The sequence below is a fragment of the Pleuronectes platessa genome, chromosome 21 (assembly GCF_947347685.1).
Source record: "Pleuronectes platessa chromosome 21, fPlePla1.1, whole genome shotgun sequence".
Classification (NCBI taxonomy): Eukaryota; Metazoa; Chordata; class Actinopteri; order Pleuronectiformes; family Pleuronectidae; genus Pleuronectes; species Pleuronectes platessa.
Window position 1 is genome coordinate 17377477 of NC_070646.1, and position 23759 is coordinate 17401235.

The window sequence follows — 23759 nt, forward strand, 5'->3', positions numbered from 1 at the left end:
AGAGTCTAGTCATAGATGTCATAGTTGCACATCATCATCAATAATTAGGATCATTTCTAGCATATTAACACACTGAGATAATGTATTTTTTCTAAATAATGAAGGATTTGAAGGATTTGAGGATTGCAGTCAATGCGTTCCAGTGAAGGGCCTTGTCCTTCAAATGGAAAAATTAGACAAGCAGTATTTATTATATGTATGCACAGTTTGCTCACTCCAATGAGATACAGATCTGCCACTGAGAATCCTGCCTTGATGGATGTAAAATAGGAATCACTCCCCCTGAACAAAATTCAACAACCACATCTCTTTGCAATATGAAAACGAGGAGAGAGCAATTAAAACTGTTTCAGTGATCATCGAGGCGCCTGACAGACTGAATTTGGAGTTTAATTGTGCTGCCGAAAAATAAAATAAACTAATTTAAATAAATCAACACATAGTGCAAAGCAGGTCATATGAATATTTTGTCACCATATCAGTGTATGCATCAATTCAAGTTTTGCTATAATTATTATGCACACAACCCTAGTCGTCATGTCTGAACATCCAATAAGTAGTAAACCGATATTTCCTATTGCATAAAAACACACCTATCTAAGGACAGGTAGAATGTATGGAAAAATTGGAACAGAAAAAGTCATAGAAAAAATTGGTTTGGTTTAAAATTGTTGTATAAAGTTTGGAAATGTTGCTGGATTATTTGTCAGAAAGCTTATATTTAAATAAAATATTTTAAAGATATGTCTATGAATTATATTTCCGTCAGGTTAATTAGAGAACATTTGCAGATCTGTTGAAACCCAGCTGAATCAAACCAACACTACGTTACCTGCATGGCACCGCCTACAATAACTTCCCAAATTGGGATCAATAAAGTACATCTATCTATCATATATCCTAAAAAGTGATAAAATAAATGCGCTTTGATGCAAAGTGGGTGAAGTGACCCTCTAGAAAGCTTTGCTGAAAGATTTCAGCGCTCAGTTGTCATGTCAGCCACTCTCCTGATGTAAAATGGGATAAAAAGCATTGTCACGCTGTTGAGTGGTGTACTGGTGCTCTAGTTAGGATTATTGTTCTGTCTTTTGATGTTAAAAAAGCATGGAGGACAACTCTTTAACTTGTATGTGCGAACACCCTATCTGATCATCAGACCTCATCATGAATTTCCACATCTGACGCTCCATCTTCCAAGGCCCTGAACCCCCCCGTCAGAGCATTTTGTCACAGCTTCTCATCACCACAATGTGATTCATCCCCGTGTTTTTCTCTCCCCCTGCTCTTTTTTGATTTCGTTCCCAACGATCAGACAAATGGGTCGTGGTTTTTCTAGCAAGCTTGGGATCTTATTAACATTTTTCCTTTGCCTTCCACTGAGAAAAGAACCAAGCACCAATTATAGAATTTTAGCCACAAGTGGTAAAGTCCAAAAAGCGGCGTTGTGAAAAATCCCCTTAAACGTTTTATTTTAACTGAATCCTGAGCCGCTCTCTGAGTCAATGGAGGAGGCTAATTGGCAGGTATATGTCTGGCAGGTAGCAAGCCCCTTCTTCAAGTAACAATTGCTGATCGTAAACCAATTAAAAGAGCACAGGCACCCATCCGCAGGGCCATGCACCATTTTCTGTCGGCAGGTTTATGGGAAGAAAATGGATATCTAATAGCACGTTGCCAGCTTGTTTTGAGTGTACCCAAGGTGGCCCCTGTGCTGTAGGTGGAAATAAGATCCTGAAAAGTGAGGGAGCCACTGTAGCGTGGGGGCAGGTCTGACGAGGAAAAGCCTCTCAGTGGTGGGATCATTGCATTCAGAGTGCAGAGGATGGTTTCTGACAGCCAACACTGCACACCAGAGGCTGTTTGATGGGCCTCGAGTATCTAACTAAACAGATTTGGCTCCACTGGAGACAACAGTTGGAGGAGAAATTTCTCCTACCTATCATGTTGAAAGATTACATCCTGCACTGATATGCTGCCGCAGTATTTTTCCACTTTGGTACACAGTGGTACCATCCCAGTCTCTTTTTTTTTTCCTTTCTAGCTTAGTGCTGAGGTATCCACAAATGGAACAGGAAACACTTTGGATCAGTTCAGGTTGACTTGTTTTTGAAAATGTGGGAAAGCGAAAGGAATCTTCCTGGATACCACGGGTACAGCAGGATATCACTCGTGTATGGAGACATTTTCTACATCCACCGCACTCTCAACTCCCAACTTAGATTTACTCATTTTCTTTGAAACCCACAAATAGTCCGAACACACAACAGTGGCTTGATGTTTCAGTTTTCTTGCCTCACATCTGAGTTATGATATTCGGTCATTTTGGGCTGTTTGAGGAACATTGTAAAGAACAAAGCCACAAGGCTCAAAGAAACAAGGTGTCAAACGCCATTTGCTGACAACTGAATTAATAATAAACAAAGTAGATAAGAAAATGCAGAAATTCTTTTTGAAATAAAGTAGGTCTCCTTTATCTTAAATTGAGCTCAACTAAACTAAGAGCATTGCAATCACACTGACTCAATATAAAATGTACTGCTACTGTAAAGACAAAGGCCTGGGTCTCCATGGGTGTTGCAGTGAAAAATGTCCCGAAACACACCGACACAAGCAGGAAGAAATGTGTGGGAGGCTTCAGTTGGTGAACTTGTGTTAAGCCCGTAGAGTGGATATAAATAAGGTGTCGTTGTGGTTGTTTCTAGTTTATCACCACCAGATAGATGGCGGGCGGGTGACAGGTGTCATGTTTACATCCCCGCCAATCGGAGCTTGATCCGATCAAAGCTCATAACTGCTGCAGTCACTTGATCAGAGAATACAGCCGCAATATAAAAAACCTGCAATATACCAATCAGATTGATGTTCCCTTTAAAAAAGAGATGTGCTCATGCCTTGGCAGAGAGCCAGTGTAATAGCAGATTTGAAAGATAGTAAAGAGGAACTTTTCTCTGCAGAGGACACCGATTGGTCTGTGTACAAACTTAGCCTAACAGTGAACGAGTTCAGTTTTAAACTTTTGGAAGACCTGCAAAAGAGAGGAGGGTGGTTAAAGGAACAGGTGTAATATCACAGCCAGGTACATTTTCAGCATCAGCATTTCTCTCAGCTCATTTCATGTCATCTAAATACATTCAGACCACCTTCTTTCAATGCACACATCACCCTCTGCAGTAGCCAAACATTCAGAAATAGGGACCATAGTATTTCTTCAAGAAATAGACAGCCTGAGGAACACAGAGGCCTTCCCTCTTTAAATCAATCTCACCCATGCCTCTCTGCTTCACATGAGCCCCCTGCCACCGATTTAAACAAGGGACAAAAATAGCAATAATGAACTGGCTCAATACCATAAAAAGAAAAAGAAAAGAGTATAAAATACATCCATCAAATGTTGAAGGTTAATTGAAATGTTTTGTTGTTCATAAAAATGAACAGCTCAGCTGTCATGAATTTCTTTGTCAGACAGCCACCATTCTGACCATCTCTAACCAAAGAAAGACAATAAAGTGTAAATTTGTGTTTTGGGGTTTGGACATTTCAGATGTCTTGTTTACTGTTCAAACAATGGATTCTCTGAAGACTCCCTCGTCACCTCCATGTGATTCTGCTCTACTTACTGTCTAAGTGTTGCTTTTAAAATACCCAGTCATGCTGGATGACCTTTGGCATCTTCACCTGTTCCAACAGAACCAATGTGCATGTCGATAAACTTTTACTCCAAGGTTACACAAATAAAAGGTTACTGTGCCTTTCAGAGTAGAAATTAGGGGAGAATGCAGAATTTATATTCTCAGGAACAAATTATAGTTTGGATTTAAGCTGATGGTGTTTTCCAGTTAAATTTAGCTTGATCCCCTCCAACATATTATACAGTTACTAAATTATGTTCAAATGTTCCTTCCACAGAGATATCCAGAGAACAATTGAAAAAGGTGCTTAAACTGTTTGTGTTATGTTGGGAATTGTACATTGCAAATACAATCATAGAGCTTAAGACTATTTAAACGGCACTCTGAGAGCACACACCTCTGGCAAAGCCCAACAGTACCCTGATGAAACCACATTTAAATGAAGTACATCCAGATTTTTATTTGGATTTGCACCAAATTGCCCCCCCCACCACACCAAGCTGTGATGGGTTCTTTCTTGGTTCATGTCCCATCATGGATAGCGGCTGTGGCTGAGGGGGTAGAGCGGTCATACTCCAAACAGAAGGTCAGCAGTTCGATCCTAAGCTTTCCCATCTATGTGCCAAAGGGTCCTTTGGCAAGATAATGAACACCAAAATGCCCCTCATAGAAAAAAAATGAGCTGTCCATATAGATGCAATGTATGACAGTGTGTGTGAATGGGAAGTGTTGTCCCATTTCGCCATGTGATGTAGGGGTGGTGGCCATCTAGCCCTTCAAACACCCCTTCCACGGTTGTGTATTTAAGGACTCCCATACAAATACTCAGTGTGGAGGGGGACATTTAGTGAAGGACTCTTTATATCGAGGGGTAGGGCCAAGGAAGGACATGAAACAGGGCCTTAATAGTGTAAGGGTCGCCCCCCCCCCACCTTTCTTTCGTGTTAGGGTTGCATCTACTTGAAAACATCTGACATTCACTCAAAGGGTCTTTAAATAAATAATATAGATAGAATGGGCAGTGTTCTGCTTTGTAAAGTGACTCCATTATCTTGCACTTTCAAAATGATGCACGTTTAATGTTTTATTGATATGTAAGAAGTCTGTATGTGTAAACATGACTGTTAAGCCGGATGGATGCATGTTAAGAGCGCAAATACTGCTACTACTACTACTGCTTTGAAATATTGTTTACTTGTTTATTTGGTCTTATTTTGTGCGATTTGCTGCTGTTATTTAATTGTTTTTAGTTTTTAGCATATATTTATATACTTTTATATTTATTCTTGTATTTCTGTTTCGATGGACTGACTTTGAATTTTAGTTTTGAATAAATAAGATTCTGTTAATGTTAGTTTACTTGAAAACATAATAATTATAACGCAGTAAAATAACTACTTATTCTGGACCCAGCAATGGAATGAATGGTTCAGCGAGGCATGTTTGCACTGTCAAAACAACCAGAGGATGTGAGAAAGCAAAGGTAATTGAGAGAGCTCAGAAAGGATAAGCAATATTCTAAAGGTCAGTCTCAGTGATACTGAGAATATGATTACATTTGCTTGGCTAACCTTGGAGCGCAAATGTTCTGAGATGCTGGACCACGCTTTTTGACCTCCACCGAGAGACGTCTCCGAGATGCCAAATCAGCCATTGCTACCAAAGCTGAGTGGAGACTTATATTATTGCTTTTTCCTGGTGAGGAAGAAGTTTCATTTTCCTTTCAATTTCTACAATATTACTTTGGCTGCCAATCAAATAGGTCCTGAGATTTTATATGAGCCACCATCACAGTCTGATGACACAAAATTCAAAACCTACATTATAGCGACGTCCCTGAAGTTGTTACACCGATAATCTCATAAATAAGCAATATATGAAATAGCCTGGGAAGTAGAGAAGCGCTACTTTGAAAATGAGCAAACGTCGTAAAACTCTTTTTTGGCCCCATGTGCATGTCAGTTTAAATTCACAAACTGATACATTTTCACTGACATCTTTTACGACCACTCACTGTCCATGTAGACTAAGAGAGAAATAATACTGATGGAACATATTTTCTTATAAGAATGATATTATACTAGGTTCATTTGCAGTGAAAATCCTTCCTTTCTCTATTATGCCGCAGCCATGAAATCCTGCCGGCTGCAAAACAAGGTGGGAATTCTCTTCACGACCACAGGAGGATCATGAATAGGGTTTAACAGCTCCAGCTGTTGTACGGTGGTTAGTAAAGCAAGTGTGCCGTGGAGAACTGCTCGAAGAGATAGCTGAGATTTAAACGGGGCAGCAAACCGCCAAGTGGTTGGTGCCAGAGGGAAGGACAAACGGGCACTTATTTATGTATGCCCGTACACACTGGGAAAGTTGTTGCATTTGCTTTGGGAAACAGATGCTTTTACTGACTGTAAACACACCACAATACCTTGGTGTGTAATCATCCATCTATGGTCTGCTTTTATTTCCTAAAAGGCCCAATCCCTAACAGCAGTTTTCAGAACAATATGTCAAGGTTAATTCTCAACAATACAAGACCAATTTGTAAAATGTTGTCCATACAAAAAAATTCAAACCCTTCAAGATTGCCAGTTTAAATTGGGGGAGGAGTCATGACTTAATGCACGAGCCAATGTAAAGCCAGGCGGGCGGCTGTGGCACAAGCGATAGAGTAGGTTGACAAACTTAAAGGTCGGCGGTTAGATCCCTGGCTCCTCCAGTCCATCAGAGCACGAATGTGTGACAGGAAATAGGAAAGCAGTACTTTGAGTTTGTGCGTGAATGTGACTTGTAGTGTAAACTGGTTTGAATCACCACACAGTCCTACATGCAGACCATTTACAGCCTGGCTCTACTGGCTCAACAAAACCTGGGTATTTTCTGAAGGTGATTTTGATCAAAAAGAAAAAACTGATTATTTTTTGCTGTGTTATTTAGTGAGGATAATGTGAATGACTCATCATATAAAAAGGCCCTTGTGTAGTTGAATTGAACGGACTCAGGGTTAACACTCTGTAATGGCTGATTTCTCAACCCCACCTTATTTCTCCCTATGCATGATCACCACACTCCCCCGTATTGTATAACTAGCATATAATTAGGATTTTTAATCCAGTAGAGTCATCATATCCAAATAAAAGAAATGTTCATGCTCAGAGAGAAAGGATTAAATTGTTTTTTCATTGATTGTATATTTGTTCAACACCTTAAGGGAATGCCTTACCTGAAATGTGACTGTTGTTGATTCATTCAAATGCAAACCCCAGACTGTAAATGAAGATTGACAATATCTTTGCTCCACAAAAGTCAAGCAAAGTCATCTGGATCTCCCCCAGATGGTTGGCTGCAGTAAAGTTCCTTAACCTGCCTCCTCCTGGTTAGCAACTGGGACATGGGACAACAAAAGTCCAAACTACCACGGTTCCGTCCTCCAATCGCTATACGTGTGTTGTATCCAGGATATTTTTGCTTTATTTATTGTCATTTCTGTCGTCACTGGCTTCATTTCTAGCCGTCCATCTTTGTATACAGTCTCTGGTGTGAACCTAGTTGCTCCTCCTCTTTGGATTTTCATGAAATTCTAAAGGCGCCAGATTCATGTTTTATATGATCTAAAGTGTATGCAGGTGAGATGGAACGGATTTATCTGGTTTGCTTGTTGATTTCAGGACTTAATCCAACCAGAAAACCTGAATCTCATCAACCTTCTTTTTTAAACCCTGTCACCAGACAAGAATGCTTACGATAAGTAAATAATAGTATGAAGGCCACCATTAATGCAAACTGCAGCACGATACACATCCATCTACCACCCTGACCTCCACACCCTGGCTTAATGCCTTGGTACATAAAGAGGAAAATGACTTGCTGCATTTACGATGAACATACGTTCATAACTTCTAGGGATCCCGGGCCGGTCTGTCACACTTAATGTGCAAGCATGCATAGTTTGTAAGCAGTGGAGGACAGGATGAGGAGCACTGCTTAAAGAGGACTAAACCTATTAAGCAGCTGGAGCAACTGGAATGTGTCAGAATGCCAACAATCAAATTACATTTTGTAAGTCGTTATCTCCATCTTCTCTGAAATGTCCTTCCATATTTCACATGGCACAGACTGTTATTACAGTAGTTTGTTGTAACGGTTGCCCCAGTATAGAGAGAGTCTCCTCCGGAGAGAGGCGTCAGTGAGATCTCGCAGCTTATCTCTGCTATCATTACAATAAATGAGGAAGAGTTCATTGAAAGCCATGGTCCATCATGTGCAATTTCACAACTTGTGCAGTTGTAGTGACAGCAGGAGAAAAGTTCTAATCTAATGGTTCCGGTGAGTCTTCATGAGTTTTGAGTCTTTACCACTTAGTACCTTAACTTCCACCATATGAAAACTCCTTGCTAACTAAACCCAAACATAAGGTTTGCATCAGTGAGTACTCACAAAGTGTGTCCTAAATGTGAATTATCACAATTGTTCTCTCCGCACACAGACGTTTGGTCCTCATAAAGAAAGATATTAACATTATTTCCCACAGTCTCACACACAGCCACCAAAAGCACCTCAGCTCAGCAGAAAAACACAATCTCTGGAAAATAATTGGCCTGACACGCAGATGCACAACAAGATGGAGAGGGTGGAAGGAACAGTGAGATGCCGTCAATCAATCAGCGAAAACGCATGAGCTCTGTGGGAAGGACAAAGAGGTCTTGTGTGAATGAGAAAATAAAACTATTGCCAATGGCAAGGTGGCCTTATGTTATCCTAAATATGTAATAAGCTCTGACTTCTGTATCGAGCGCACAGTGTGTTTAAAGTGCATGCAGGGATATGAGTATTAAGTGGGGAAACTTGTGTCGCACACTGTTTGAGGCCTACCTGGAACAAAGCTCCCCTGCACCACCTCCTTGTACGCCCACCATCCTTCGTGAATCTTCGGTGTACTCGGCTGTGCTGTGAGGAGGAGAAGAGACACAGACACATCAATCACTTGGAACTGAAATTCAGACAAGAAAGCAAAAAAAAAAAAAGAACTCCTGCCAAGTTTCGAAGCTCTCCAACTAAAACACTCTTTTTTTCCCCCACCCTCATTATTTCAAGACACCCTGCTAACCTTCTCAGCGAGAGGGCTCTGCACATAAAGTCTCCTGAGATGGCCTTGGAGCAAAGGCCTCCCATTAGAATGCAACCTCTCATTTCTGTCCGGCTGAGCACACACACACACACACTCACACACACACACACACACATACACACACACACACATGGACACTCCCTCATGATGCGATTCCTCCCGAGACATAAGCATAGAAATCCCTGGTGTCATGTGAGCTGTGGAAAACGTCCCTGATTAGAGCAAGGTGGTACAGTATAATTGAGGTGAGCAAAGGTCTCAACACAAAGAGAGAGTTGTGATCGAGAATTACCCACTGAGCCTTCAGGATATTACTTTTTACACCTCCATTTTTTTTCTTTTCCCCTGTTCATTCAGCAAACACGCAAAGTGCAGCTTAATCGAGGGTCTGGAGGTTACCCAGCTTGCTTGTCTTTTATAGAAGCCGAGATGGCTGAACAACACTACGCCCTCCTTTTCCAAACAGCCTTGCTGCAGTAACGCTGGTGAACAGGTTCTATTTCAGCGGGTTGAACACGATCCAGTAAAGGCTATTTTCTCTAAGGGCAATCTTCACCGGCACAAGCTGAAAAGGGAGGGAAATTGTAGTTGGCCTTTCATGGAAAAAAAATAATAACACTGTTGTCAGTTCATTTCTCATAATGATAAATTGTTTCGTAAATTAACTTTAGGTTAACAACCTGCATGAAACCCCCCCCCCCAAAATAGGAGGACTTAAAAACAAAAGCAGAATCACTCCAAACCAGTCAATGTGCTTTTTTAACAAATTTGTTATCTCTTTTGGATGAAAGCATTTAATTTCATGTTGAAATTGCAACGTGCATTCTGATGGACACCTTGGCAATGCACAAATTCTTTGCCGTAATAATCATCGTGAAAGGAGATGAGAGGAGCCTCTATGTCTCCAGGGTGGGATTATTAGAAGTGTTTTTTCTACAAACCTAACATTTTTATTTTTATTCCTACAAACCCTCTTTCTTGTCTGTTCAAACACAATTTTTCTGCTTCACACCTTTACTGGGAAAGCTTGATTCAATTCCATATGGAAATCTGCCTTCACCCTGTGATGCAACAGAGTGGATTTTGAATGGAAAAGTTAAAGATAAATCACACCAGAATTTATAAAAGCAATTTCTTTGCCCTGTAGATTAAGTCGTGGTAACTCAGCTTTTATTTAGAGTTGTGTGTTGACCATACTTTCTATGTCCACTGATAGTTGCGTACTAGTTCTAATCCCGGTTTTGTGTACTTAAATTCCTTAAAAGATGGGTCGTACAAATGTGGGCACTATTTATTCTACCTGGAGCATGCACAGTTGATACATACTGTCAGAGAGGTCAAACATTTGGGGCTGCATGCAGACATGTGCATATTGGAGTCTGTTCCTATAGGCTAGCGGACATAGGTGGGTTACATTTACGTCACAAAGGACCCTACTAAAAATTAAAGTGGTACTCAACAGCAAGAAGTATTTAGTTCATCTCTTTGTCTTTTAATCAACTCCAAGGATGTTGCATCCACCCAGCGTCTCCTATATTTAACATCAATATGTTGTTTAATGAGCAATCAGTCCAGGGTTTGGAGCTCATTACTTAGCAGCAGAAGTTTATCTCCAGTCACTGTACACAACAGAGAAGCTTCATGGCTCACACACACTCTCCGATTTCATATAAAGCCCAAATCAGATTTAAATGGATTTTTACCAGTGGCTATAGCTGTAAATTAATCTTTGGGGACACTTTTTGTAGAAGATAGATAATGATCAAACTTGCAATTTTCAATATAATGGGAATTTTTTTCATGTATCCAATGTGTTGTACAATTACATTTTTCAAATGAAAGGAATGTTTCTGAGTCTTAAGCAGCGCAAGAACTGAGAGTTGATTAAAAACCTTCATTTAGTTGGGGATGTATTACTTAAAACACCCCAGGTAAATCCAGATTGTTCACACTCTGTTTTCTTTTATAAATAAGGTGAAGAGATTTTCAAAATCTTTACCAGAACCCCTAAGGGAACTGCACGTCCACATGCATGTGCTTATGCATGCACCACAGTTGTTTTCATCAGGATGGGGGACAATTATATCAACACACCGAGTCCACCTTTCAACGCCATGGATGCCAGGTACCTTACAGAAGAAGGACTGAGCCACCAGGACACTGATGGTGGCTTCAGTGACAGTTAACTGTTAGAGTGATGTCAGGCTCTGTAAGAAAGAGGCGCCAGCAACATACAGCCTTGACAACTACACAATGATTGACTGACAGCCATTTAGACCAATCACTTGTGAATTCAGTGTAGGATGGGAGAGTTTGCCAGTGAATGTTGAAATGCCAGATCTTGAAGTGACGGCAGTATCCACTGCTGCACAACTGAGGTAGGGATATGATAAAAGGACTTTTGTCTCGGCACATTCAAAAATTCAAAAGACAGCATTCTCCCTCATCATTATCACAGGGTGTACGTTTTCTTTTAACTGATGTTAACTGAAACACAACAACCCACCAGACTGTGTTCTAACTGAGGTGCGTACCACGTATTGTCATTGTAAGTTGAGTTAATCAATTTAGTTTTGGGGTTGTAGCATTTTTATTCCATTAGTCCCACTTCCTGGTTTAGCCAAAAGAGGTGGCTGACGGTGGAGCTTGGCTAAATACAGAGGTCCACTAAATGGTCAAGAATAACAGCTGTATGCATGTATGCACCAGTATTGTTTTAGTAAAGTCCTGTTTGCTCTTCTATGGGCCTAGTTATTGACTAAATGTATGTATTTATTTTTTCTTTCCTTTGTATCCCTGCCTGGTGAAAACGTTATTACTACTACTTAATGCTTTAATTTATTCATGTATCATAAAAATGTAGTTAAATCACTGCACTTTATGTCACTCAAAACAATAAAGTCCCATCAGTCAGGATACTCCCATAACAATAATTTTGCATTAAAACATATCAATAAGTCAATATGTCAATAAGACATATTGACAGTAACGGTTCAGTCTATTAAAGGACCCATCGTATGCCCATTTTACCACAGTTGATATGGTTCCTTGGGGTCTTAATGAAATGTCTATAGCATATTTTGGTCAAAATACCACAAGGATCATTTAAAACAGCACCCTTTTTACCCTGTCTAAAACAGCCCTCCTCAGATTGACCTGTTTTGAGTGCCCCGCTCCCCTTTCGTGCTCCACCCTCTCCCCGGGTGGACGGTGGAGGCTGGAGCGCCAAATAAAGGTTTTTAACAATAGATTATAGATGGAAGATCCTCCCATTATCAAGAAATGAAGCCTAAATACAAACTCTGCCATCCTGCCCATTGGTCTGTGCAGAAGCAACGCAGGGAGAATAGCAAGGTCCCGCTGATACAGTGTTTCTCCCTTATTTTTCAGGAGGAAAAAACTAATTTAAACCAAGCTTATTGGAAAAATTAACACATAGATTAGTGTGATAAGACTAAATGAAATGACAAAAGGCATTTTTCAGAATTTTCTTTTGAACGTGTTCTTTGACTTTGTTATTTGTTGTACGTCCCATCTACTCTGGCACTTTGGCTTCACTTTTGGGGAGCAGTCAATCCCTCCATCCGGTACTTTTATAGATAGATAGATAGATAGATGGATACTTTATTCATCCCGTGGGAAATTCAGATCATTTTTATGTAATCTATACACACAATTTGGCCAATGTCCAATCCTAGACCTTGACCACCCAAACAACCAAAGTCACACCAGCTTCAAGCATCAGGAGTCACACATGCGTGTGGGAGCTCAGATTTTCTTTTAAATATGTTTAGATGTGTTTTGAATGTACATTTTTAAAGCACTTTTAGCACATGTAAGCAAAGACAAACTTCCGCCTAAACAAAGTTACATGATGGAGTATTTTCTATTTTATTCTATTTTTAAGACCTAGCGATGTGTCAGTGTAAGTGATTGAACATTGTAGCAGCTAATTAAAGTGGGCTATGACAAGTGTGATAAGTGTGACAAGGAAGATAAAAATACCTAATAGCTATCAATACACAATGATATGTTGGTTCACCACTACATCAACCTCAGAGCATTTTCACCATGTTTTATGAGATAGAAGCTGAGAACTAAGAAGAAATATTGAGCGGTCAGACAGAACAACCGTGTGCAGTGTTACCCTGTGTGTGGAAGTGAGAGCCCTTGGGATCCTAGCTACTGTAAGTAATAATATAAAGGAGATTTGGAGTTCGGGACATGATCCTCTTACGAGCTACTGACAATAACAATACAGATTCTCTCTCTCTTAGAAGCATGCTGCACATGTGCACTGTAATAGAGAGAGGCTGTAATAACACAGTTGCTGTCCCAGACAAAAAAAAAAAAGAATACCCCCCCCCCCGTATAGATTGCGAGGTCCACTCCGCTCATCATTTCACTCTAGTAAGCGTGAATGTGAAACTGTTTGGTTATCATCAGTTTTGGAGAAGGAGCTGCTGAGATACGACACTGTTTAATCCCATGAGGTCTATTTATTGTTGTGTGATCCCTGTGAGAAAGCTGAGCTGGCAGAGCAACCACAGAGCACACACCATTACAACTTTATATAGAAAAGTGATTGATTACACTGTGAAAATATATGAATTACCCATTCAAGATGAAGCGAATAAGAAATAAATTGAATGCAAAATATAATCTGGCCAATTAAAAAGGAGAGCATTGATATAACTGAGGGTTGTATCCATTTTTGTGAGGGTGTAGGCCAGGGGTGTCCAAACTGCGGCCCGCGGGCCAACTGCAGCCCGCCATCCATTTTTTATTGGCCCTCATCAATGTCTTAAAATAACATAAAATAAAAGATAAAAATAAAGTAACAATTTAGTAGCACTTAATTATAGCACTTTGTTTTGCTTTATTTTTGAAGAGATTTTACATTCTTGATTCTTGTTGTTCTGGGTTTGTACCCTCGGGGTTGATGCACTTAAGGCCGGCGCATGCTTCTGCATTTTCAGAGACACGCAAGAAGGGGTACACTCAAGAGCCCCTTGCGAGCCCCTTGCGTGCTTGCATACGTCGCCAAATTTTTTTAACTATAAGACAAAGCTTTGCAACCCTCACGCAGCCCGCAAGGCTGTGATTGGTCCGCTAACTACATTCTTTCCGGAGTCACATTTCCGGTTTCATGCCTCATAATACCGGTAGAAACCACAGAAGATTTAGAAGAACGAATATGGACCAAATAGAAGAGCGTTTGGCAGAAGAGGTCCGAAAGTATGACCACTTGTATAACCCGTCATTGACGGAATACAAGGACATGCAGATGGCCTGCAATTCCTGGAAGGACATCTCGGCTAACGTCAGTTTGCAGGTCGACGAAGGTACGAAGCTGTGGAGAAAGATCAGGGACAAATTTGTTCTCCAGAAAAAGTAATAAAGTAATGAACAGTCGACGACAACTGCCACACACAAAGAAGGCGTCTCTAAGGTCGTCTTCGACAAAAAACGTTACTCCACCTATTGTTCTGGCGGTGACTTGCTTTGCAACACGCGCAACCCTTGGAGAACCATAAATTAAAACGAGTCCATCGACACAACTGTGTGAAAAGTTGCAGCCACAGTTGCAGAACCATGTGCCGGCCTTTATTGTAAGTCGCTTTTGATAAAGGCGTCAGCTACATGAAATGTAATGTAATATAATGGACTATGGCCCACTGTATTGCACTTCTCAGCCCTGACTTGCCAGCTGTCCCTCAGAACGCCGCCACGTCCCTCAGAAAGGCGCCACGCTGCCACGCCCCCCCACCCTGACAACAGTCCGCTCCAGGGCAGGGGGCATGGCGGCGTGAGTGGCCCAGTCCTTCGGATTTTTTTCTGTATGTGGCCCTCGGGACAAAAAGTTTGGACATCCCTGGTGTAGGCCCATATCTGTTTCAGTTTTTAACCAAATGATTATGGTATTTAATTAATTTGACACATTTTGCATCTATGAATTCAATAAATAAATTTGCATTTGAATCATGCAAATGGTCCATTCAAAAAGAAAATTGTCATCTTAATTAATTCATGGTGTCTAATTAATTTTGATTCTCTCTTTTTGTTTTCCATAATTTACGGATATATAAATGTTCTCCATTGTAAGATTTGTTCTCTTTCTATATCCTTCCCTTTTACATTATTCTATTCTATATTTAATCATGTATATGTTAGTTTGGGGTAGCTGCACTTTGCAATATGCAGTTGTAATGCATGTATTGCATTATATGTTGCTTTGCAATTGATAATGTAATATTTGATTATTTCATGATAAATTGTCACATAATAATTTTTGCCTACTGAAACTGCCATTCTATGTGATGAGTGAGCAGCCTACAATAACAAATTGTAGAAGGTTTACAGTGCAATTGATTTAACAACTAGGTTCCTCACACTGCAGCAGAAATAAAATGTGTAACCAAATAATAAAACCGTCTCTGATTTGAGAGGGAGGCTGTGGATAATTTTACACATGGGTGACACAGCAACAGGGTTTCATTCATTATTTAAATCTCCATACACAGCCACAGGACAAGTCAGGAAATAACCGTGAATAATATTCAGTTACTCATTTTACACCTGCTATTAAAACGAGTGTCCACATTTAGAAATAGATCTGATCGCTCTGTCACCTTCTCCTCCCGTCTGCAAGGGTCCAAAAGACAACAAAATAAAGAGGCACAGATGAAAAATAAAACTACAAAGATGGCAGCCATCTGTGAAGCTGTGCTATTGTGAGTTTGTGCTTTTCATTTGGTCTTGTCTTCACTCCGTCCACAGATGTTTTTGAATATGCAGGCAGCTTTGTGTGTTTCCTGGCTAATGGCTGCTCGCTGCCTAGCTGCTGCTAACTCACTGTTTTGGAACAGTCGCATGTGATTATTATTTCCACCCATAAACTTATACTCATAAAAGCATATCCAATAAGCTCTAATAGCACAACATCATTCATCAACTTACCCATAATTAAAAATCTGCTCAGATCTCATGCCTACAGCAAAAGGTGAAAAGGTTGGGCCACACAACGTTTACATTACACAGCCAGCATACCGGGGACACCTTTATTAATGTTGTAAATCATCACAAGACACCAGGATTTCAAATGAACCAAACTCCCCTTTTATTTAAATCCTATTTTGTATCTGTTTGTTTAAAGATGCAAAGGTTGTTTCATATCTCATCCACTTTCCCTCTTTTGCTGCTTTTAAAATTGAAGAGAGGAGCTCAGGTAATTATTACTGACTCAAATGACTGACCTAGTATTGCTTTTATTAATAATGAATTCAACCTCTCTTCCATGTGCCTATAACAGAGCCTTTAGTGCTACTTAGTCCATCCAGTTAAATTAAGCTTAATTTTTCATGATCCTTTTTTAAAATGAATCAAATTATTCATTTACTTGTTAATCCAAAACAAAAGTCTAAAATGGTACATTCCAACCTCCGTATTTGACATGTGAAAGCGTTATATCACATATAATCCTGTCATTGACGCAGGAGGAAGCGGTAGCAACTTCTAGCCAATAGATGAGACATAATCACTTCCTGTGGTTCATCAAAACAAAGAGACAGAGACTGAAGAGCAAAGCTGATCCTGGTCCCACAACACACTTCCTGACATCAGCAGAAAGGAAATGCCTCCGATCTATAACGGGAAATGCAGACAAGACGCGGCAGGAGGTGGGATGGAGAAGGAGTTGATGGATCATCCATTTTCTATTCTATAGGGTCCCAGATAAACAGTAGAGGCAAGGTAAATACAAAAACATGACATTTAAACTATCAATTAACTACTGTGTCAGGTGAGTGTATGCTACGTACTGATAAGGGAAATGATTTCCTACGCCTGAAAACTGAATAGAAATGCAAAGACCGTGTAAAAGAGACGTGTGATAACTATCAGCACCTAAAGGACGACTCGGTGCAAGTCACATGAAGGGTGCAGGCCGGAGGGACTGATGCAAGGCTGCCAATGTGAAAAATGTGAAGGTGCATTAGCGGAACTTTATCTGACTCTCTATTAGGAATCAACCCCCTTCTATCCCCTTCTAAAAACAGTTCACAAATAAACAACGCAGAAAAGAGAGTGTGACATGAGCTGTGTGCATGAAGCTGCAAACCAACACACGGAAGCTGATGGATTAGACTTTGTTGGTGATGATGCTTCATTCTCTGAATTTATCTCTGTACCCTCCAGCGTAGTCAATACCCAGAATATTAAATTGTAGACATTCAATTTTAAACTCTTGGATTTTCTCGCCAGCCTCCTTATTCCAGCCTTCGAATGACATTAAAAATAGAGGCACTTTTTCTTAGCAAACACAGACAAGGAGTCCAGATGTCTAGTGAAATTCATTTGTATCAATGTTATGGCTTCAGAATGACATTTTGTATTGAATTGTGTTTAGCTTTTTTGTCACTTTGTGTTCAAATGCACACAAGTTACCGAGGTGGTCCGGTTAGGGATGGAGAATTGAACATTCTGAAATGCACTGAAGTAGCATGGTGACATCAAGTTGGGTGTTATTTAGATAATAGTTTTCAGATAGGTTGGTATTTAATGGGGGTTGGGAAAGGCATTCGGGATACGTCTGTTACTCAGGCTTTGACACACAATTGTAAATCTTGCTTTCCAAGCATTTTATTCTTTGCCTTTAAATGCAGCAGGTCGGTCTCCCTGGTCCTTATTTTGAGCCAAGCTTGGCACATTTGTCAAAATAATTGGATTGCTGGCACCATGAGAGGACAGGCTGGGTCTGCATTTCAACAATGGTCGACTTTCCAGATGCAGATGCAGATGGATTTGTCTTTTAGGGTCAATTTCCAATTTTTATGTCCGAGTTGATTGAATTATATTTAACGCCTCCAGAAGGACTGATACCCCCCCCCCCCCCCGCACTGCTGTCACAGAAATTCTCCCTGTGTGAAGTCTGTCATGCGCTACGAGCTGGAGCTTGTAAACCCTTTAGATGTACGCATGGCCATGAAAACATGCTCCTCCAGCAGAAATCGAACTGTACTAATAAAGCAAACCATAAATACACTGTGTCCATACTGGCAGAGATGGTAGTGGCACACTGGCAGATCACCAGCTTACCAGAGGTACAATGTTCATTTAATGAGACATTTGTAGAGCTAGTCTCAGCAGGCACTGTATGGTGTATCGTATTAACTGCTGGGATGTGAACGTGGAATCGGCGACATAACAATGGCCAATTAACACTTAGAGAACTAATGAGAGCAATCAGTTTCATGTGTTAAACCTTGCTTTGTTTTGTCTGTAACATCTCTTTTCTGTGCAGGTCTTAACTCTGACGAAACAAATTCACAGGCCGACTCATCAGATGACAATCTGTTCCTCGGGGCAATTGAATCGGAGAACTCACTTTTAACGATCTAATTTATGGTCTTAAGTGGAAAGTGGAGGAGCATTTAGGACATGTCCTAAACCACTGTTGGTAGTTTGATGGTGGACAGCAGTCGTCACTGGAGCAGGGACAAAGGGGTTGTGCTTAGACTCTCAAATAACTAATCAGAATGCCATCTTCTATTCCCTTTCAAAGCGAGGTCCACTTGCACCTTGGTGGATTGATAATTTAATTGTGAATTTGGCTAAGAATGAGGATACAGTTTACGGTTTCATAGATACAGTTTTTTGAAATTGTATGTAATGTGGGTATTTATTACGGTCTTAGTACTGCAATGCATCTATAACATAAAAGTGAAATGATGCACCTGTAATTTCAGACAAGGTTTTTGTTGGTCAATTTTGCAAATGCTTCCCACTGGCTCAATATAGCAATGAGCTAGTCCCTATAAACAGATTCTGAATATGAATTAATGAATGCCCATCACGTTTGACCTGGCTTTGGTTACCCGAATTTAAACGGTCCGTGTGGAGAGCAAAATGCATTAGCTTGGCCTCGACTTCTGTGATTAAAAAAAAACTATTCGGACTGAAAAAAGTGTAGAGCAAATGGAAGAGAACCTTTGCCCAGATATCCTCTGTCTACACTGGAAGCCCCTTAATATTGGCCATTGGCCCCAGAGGCTAATTTGACATTAGATGATAACTAAAGATTGGAGAGATTAGTAATGTGCAAACAATGGGACTGATCAAACCACAATGCGTGATTAGATGGGCACAAGTACATTTGCTATTTGAACAACGAAAGCTGGTGCCGTTTGCAATGGTTGTTAGACATTGAGCTGAATGTACTTTTATTTGATAGGGTCAATGCAGTTTGACATAGGCCTAATTCCAAGAGCATGAAAATGGTATAGAACTATTGCTAATTTTTTACTTTTGTCCCTGTATCTTTTAAATGTAGCAATCAATCTACCAAAATTTAAATTCTCTCCTGACTTCTCTCTTAAAGACTCCTCTCAGAAGTTCTTTCAGCTAACCTTGATTAAACGTTAATCCAGTTAAATCAATGATACTCGTGTATCATCATCTCGCCTACATGGAACTGATATAGAAACATTTCCGAAAACAACTACTCAACTTAAATTAGGGGAAAATATGTCAAATTCAACTTCAATGTATTTGAGTTTACTGCCAATATCCCCAATATCATAAGACTTCACCTGATTGGTCATCCTTCCTTTCTACTTCTTCACTTCCTACGTTTACTGCATCTTACATTTTTCTTGGTTTATTTTCATTAAATGTCTCTCTTTTTGCTTTCCCTCATCCGTCTTTATGTCTTTGTTCTCCCATTTCTCTTTATTTTCCTTTATGCTTCATTTATCACCTTCCTCCTTCTCCCTGTCGTCCAAGTTGCAGCAAATCCCACTTTTTCTCAGTGTTCCATTTTATGCCTCCCTTTGGTTCATCCTACATCCATTTCTTTCTGTCTCCCCTGCTGCGTTCCTTCTTCTTTGTTTCCTGTCCTCCCCTTTTTTCTTAAATTTTGTCCCTTTACTCTTTTTTTTCTTCTCTGTTTCTTCCAGTTTTATACCTTTTTGTCCCTTTTCCTCTGCCATTCATTTTCCTTCCTTATTGACATCACTTGTTTCCTTGTTTTGCTTATTCCCTCGTTTTTTCCTCAATCCTCTTTTCCTGCTGCACTAAGCAACAAATGTATAACTTGCTTTATTTTCTTGTGCCTTTACTCAATTAAGTATTAAATATTTTAAAATTTGGAAACTTTCTCATATTTTACTACTTATTGCAGGGCAGTCATTTGAAAGCGAGTATTTTCCACTTTACTGCTGTGAAGAATGCGAGCACTTCTTTTTCTGCTGACAGTCGATCCATCAAGGCTGGAGTCTGCCCTCCGCCTCCAGAGTAGCACACAGCCTTAAATGATTTGACCGAACCAGCCAAACCAATTCAGGACTACAAGTCCCACTAAAACAAACTTTGCACCACTTTAACCCCCATCCCGCTGGTTCCAAACAATGCCATGCTTTGCTGTAGTATTGTTTTCAACAAAAGAAAGGTTCGGTTAAAGCTGTATGACGGATCCAATTGGCCACAGCCTCTTACTGACCTGAATCCTATTTAGCACAGCCCCGACCTATTTCATCCTCATACTTGGGAGTCTGGCGGCGTTCAGCCAGCACCCACTAAACCTTCCCATAAAGCCAGAAGAGTGAGACTCAGTAAATAAACAGTTCATTTTCATATAATATCCAAACTCTGCCATTAATATTCATTGAAGGGCAGAAGCAATCCTGAAGCCCATCCATGCAGAAAGAGAGAGAGAGAGAGGGAGAGAGAGGGACGGATGGAGGGGAGTGACAGGGTCCAGACAGTTACTGGACAGACTCAGATAGAGGGAGAATAGCGTAAAAAAAAAGAGAAAAGAAGAACGGCGGACTGAAAAAGACACAGAGGAAAAACTGCAAGTGGTGACGTGCGTCCATTAATGAAACTTGACCTTGCCAACAGCTGTGCTTACTGACTTATGAGACAATTATATCTCACCAAGCTCCTGTTGCTGCCTGTATTTAATTGCCCCAGTTGTGTGTGTGTGGTCTAGGTGTTCCTCACATTGTGGGGACCAAAATCTCTGAACGCATTAGCAAAATGTGGAGCTGCCTTCCTCACTGGAACAAAAAGCAAGTCCAATGACCTAAATGGTCTTGTGTGTGTTAATGTATCTAGGCAAAGTTACCACTGCAAAAGATCTGGGCCTTGAAGACAAATCAAGCCGTACCAGTTAGGGTCCTACCTAGAATACAGTCTGCAATCGGCTCCATGTGCTGGCTCCGAAGCTACCAGACACTCATGATGATTTCATACACTGACATCCGGATAATCTCCTGAAATTCTCCGGAGGGGCTGTATGTGAGAACATGGGTTGCTGCGGACATTCTCTGGAGTTTCTCCTGCCAGCCCACTGGTAGAAACTCTAGATAATGTCAAATAGACTTTACAGCAGGAGTTTATCCTGAGGCTTGACTAGGAGCACATGTAGCATTGATGATGTTTCTAAGTCAGGACGGACGGCAATTATGTAGACAACACGGAAAAAGCTTTCGACTTAAAGATCACAAGATTCGAGAGCTTTTTGGCGGATGACGTGTCAATGTGCTCCGCAGCGGAATTCAAACATTGCGTCCTGCCTCCGCCCGCTGTGCCATCCCTCACCTGAACGCTCCACAGAGTTCTGTGTTGTTGTGAATAAAGGCTGAAAAGGTTCAACACAAGAATCAATGCCATGGATTACACTTGTCCTTTGGAGACTTTTCATAGAAAAAGACTATGAAAGGCAGTTTCTATCAATAGATAGTGTCCTGTAAATTTGCTCATCCATTTCGACCAGATAACAACATTAATTTATAATTTTATACCTCAGGGTTGTATATTGTAATTCATCATGTAGCCCTACTCTGCTAAAGGTCTGTCCTCTATTGATACAAATGCAATTTAAGTCCTGCTTTTGGGTTAACCACACCAAATGAGTTACATTGCAGTCATAGCTGCACCTACGATTTTTGATCACTAAAGCACCAGTTCTCGTTGCTTATCAATACTAATATTTTTCATTTTAGCCACTATATGAAAAATTATAAATGTGTTATCTTGTTTGAACTGTCTGATTGTCTAATTCTTTATGACAATGTGTGGGAGTGCTTTAGCTTGGTTTTGGTTCAGTTCTGTTTTAAAGTAAATATTCAGTTTTTATGGAATTTACTAAATTTGTATAGCATATAGATTTTATAGCAGTGTTTACAAAGTAAAACATATGTAAGAAAGTCAGATTCAGGTCCTAATTTAATTCTAACTGGACGAGCCACGGTAGATGAAACTATGATACATGTCCTTTCTGAATGTCTCGCAGCTGAGATAATAAAACTTTAGGTGCGACGCATCTGACCTACGCTTCCAAGACACAGCTGTGGCTTTGCTGTTTTATAGACTGCATAAAACGAAGGGCATGATATATCAGGTCATATTAAAGCAGGTTTGAAGCCTGAAGTTCAGCATTATGCATGATGCCATTGTTTTCCACACACACACACACACACACACACACACACACACACACACACACACACACACACATACACTCACTTCTCCCCATGAATATCTTGCTTTATGCAGTCTTGCTCATTAAATGAGACCCAGTTTCAGTTTCAGCCCATATCAATTAGAATATTGCCCAAATGGGACTGCACTGTGGTGCTGTGGTGAGCACAGCCGCCTCACAAGGTTCCCGGTTGGAATCCCAGCCGGCTTCTTCCTGTTTGGAGTTGGTGTGTACTCCCAGTGTTTGCCTGGGTTTTCCCTCGGTACTCTTGCTTCCTCCCACAGTCCGCTGACATGCAGATTTGGGATTAGATTAATTGGAGACTGTAAATTGACTGAAGGTGTGAATGTGAGTGTCTCTATATGTCACCCCCTGTGATAAACTGGCGACTTGTCCAGGGTTGTACCCCGCCTCTCACCCAATGTCATCCGAGATTGGCTCTCAATGGTAAGGCTGTGTAGAATATGGATGGAAGGATATTGCGTTAATGGCTTTAAAGAAAAGTCCCCTTGCATGTAGGTGTATAATGTTCTGGTGAAATCAAGAGTCGGGCTGCAAAAAAAATGCTACACCCAACAGTTTCTTTAATGCAACTCAGTTGTGACTTTCAACAGACCCTCTTTGCCTGGTGAATGCCCCTGTCTTTCAATCTCCATGACTCGCTTTCACAACAAAAGGTTTCTGTGAACAAGCCTGAGGCAACGCAACCCTGATGGCATTATAATGGCTGATTTCTCAGACTAACAAAGTTTGTCAAGAGTCAAAGAAGACATTATGCAAATGTGTCAAGTGTGTGAACTCCCCCCCCCCCGAACGCGAGTAGGAAATGTGAGAAAAGAAAAATGATGAACAGAATAAGGGAACATGGATGCTGCCCGTGCTTTGGCGCAGCATCCCTGCTCCGTCACATTAGACGCCACACCCATGGGATTCTAGATGGTGCATGTAGAAACATCCCAACTGGCAACTGGGTTGATTACAAATGCAGAGCATGTCCTGTCCCCTAGGTGAAGCTGCACAACACAAAAGGAACTGACTTCCACTCAAAATGCAAACTATGTTAGAGTGACTTTTTTTTTTCTTTCTGCCCGAGGCTCCGTCTGAACTGCTAATTGCACTCGTGCTGCTGTGAAATTTATTTTGAAGATAAGGAGGCTTAAAGAGTGCTGTGTTTGTAGCCTGGTTCGCTTTTGACTGACAGCTCTCTCAGGCTTCAAAACTGAGAGAGCGCTCCCTGACTCTCTTTGCCCAAGTTTTCTGGCTCCCGAAAACAAACACCGACAAGCTAGCTGCACACGGCACAAACCTCAATCCAGCCTCTAACACGTCCCTGTGACTGATGTTCCAGACAGCGTCCTGCACTGAAAGTATGTTATGTGGAGCATGAACACACAGATCATCATTATTTAGGCTTGCACACTGCTGCATACATCGCGATAACAGAGAACCCTTAACACACCCCAGTATCAGCTAAGACATCAAAACGACGACTGATTAAAGGAGTAGTGCTTTTCTATGCTCC

At 40.7% G+C, this 23759-nt stretch overlaps 1 protein-coding gene across 1 annotated transcript in view; it reads right to left on the reverse strand.

The window, feature by feature from the left end:
- The window catches only part of ca10a (carbonic anhydrase Xa), a 239153-nt gene that overhangs the window by 198720 nt on the left and 16674 nt on the right, over positions 1–23759 (reverse strand). The window contains exon 2 of the mRNA XM_053414542.1: positions 8499–8573. Coding sequence (XP_053270517.1) covers positions 8499–8573 — 75 coding nt within the window. The remainder of the gene's footprint in view (positions 1–8498; positions 8574–23759) is intronic.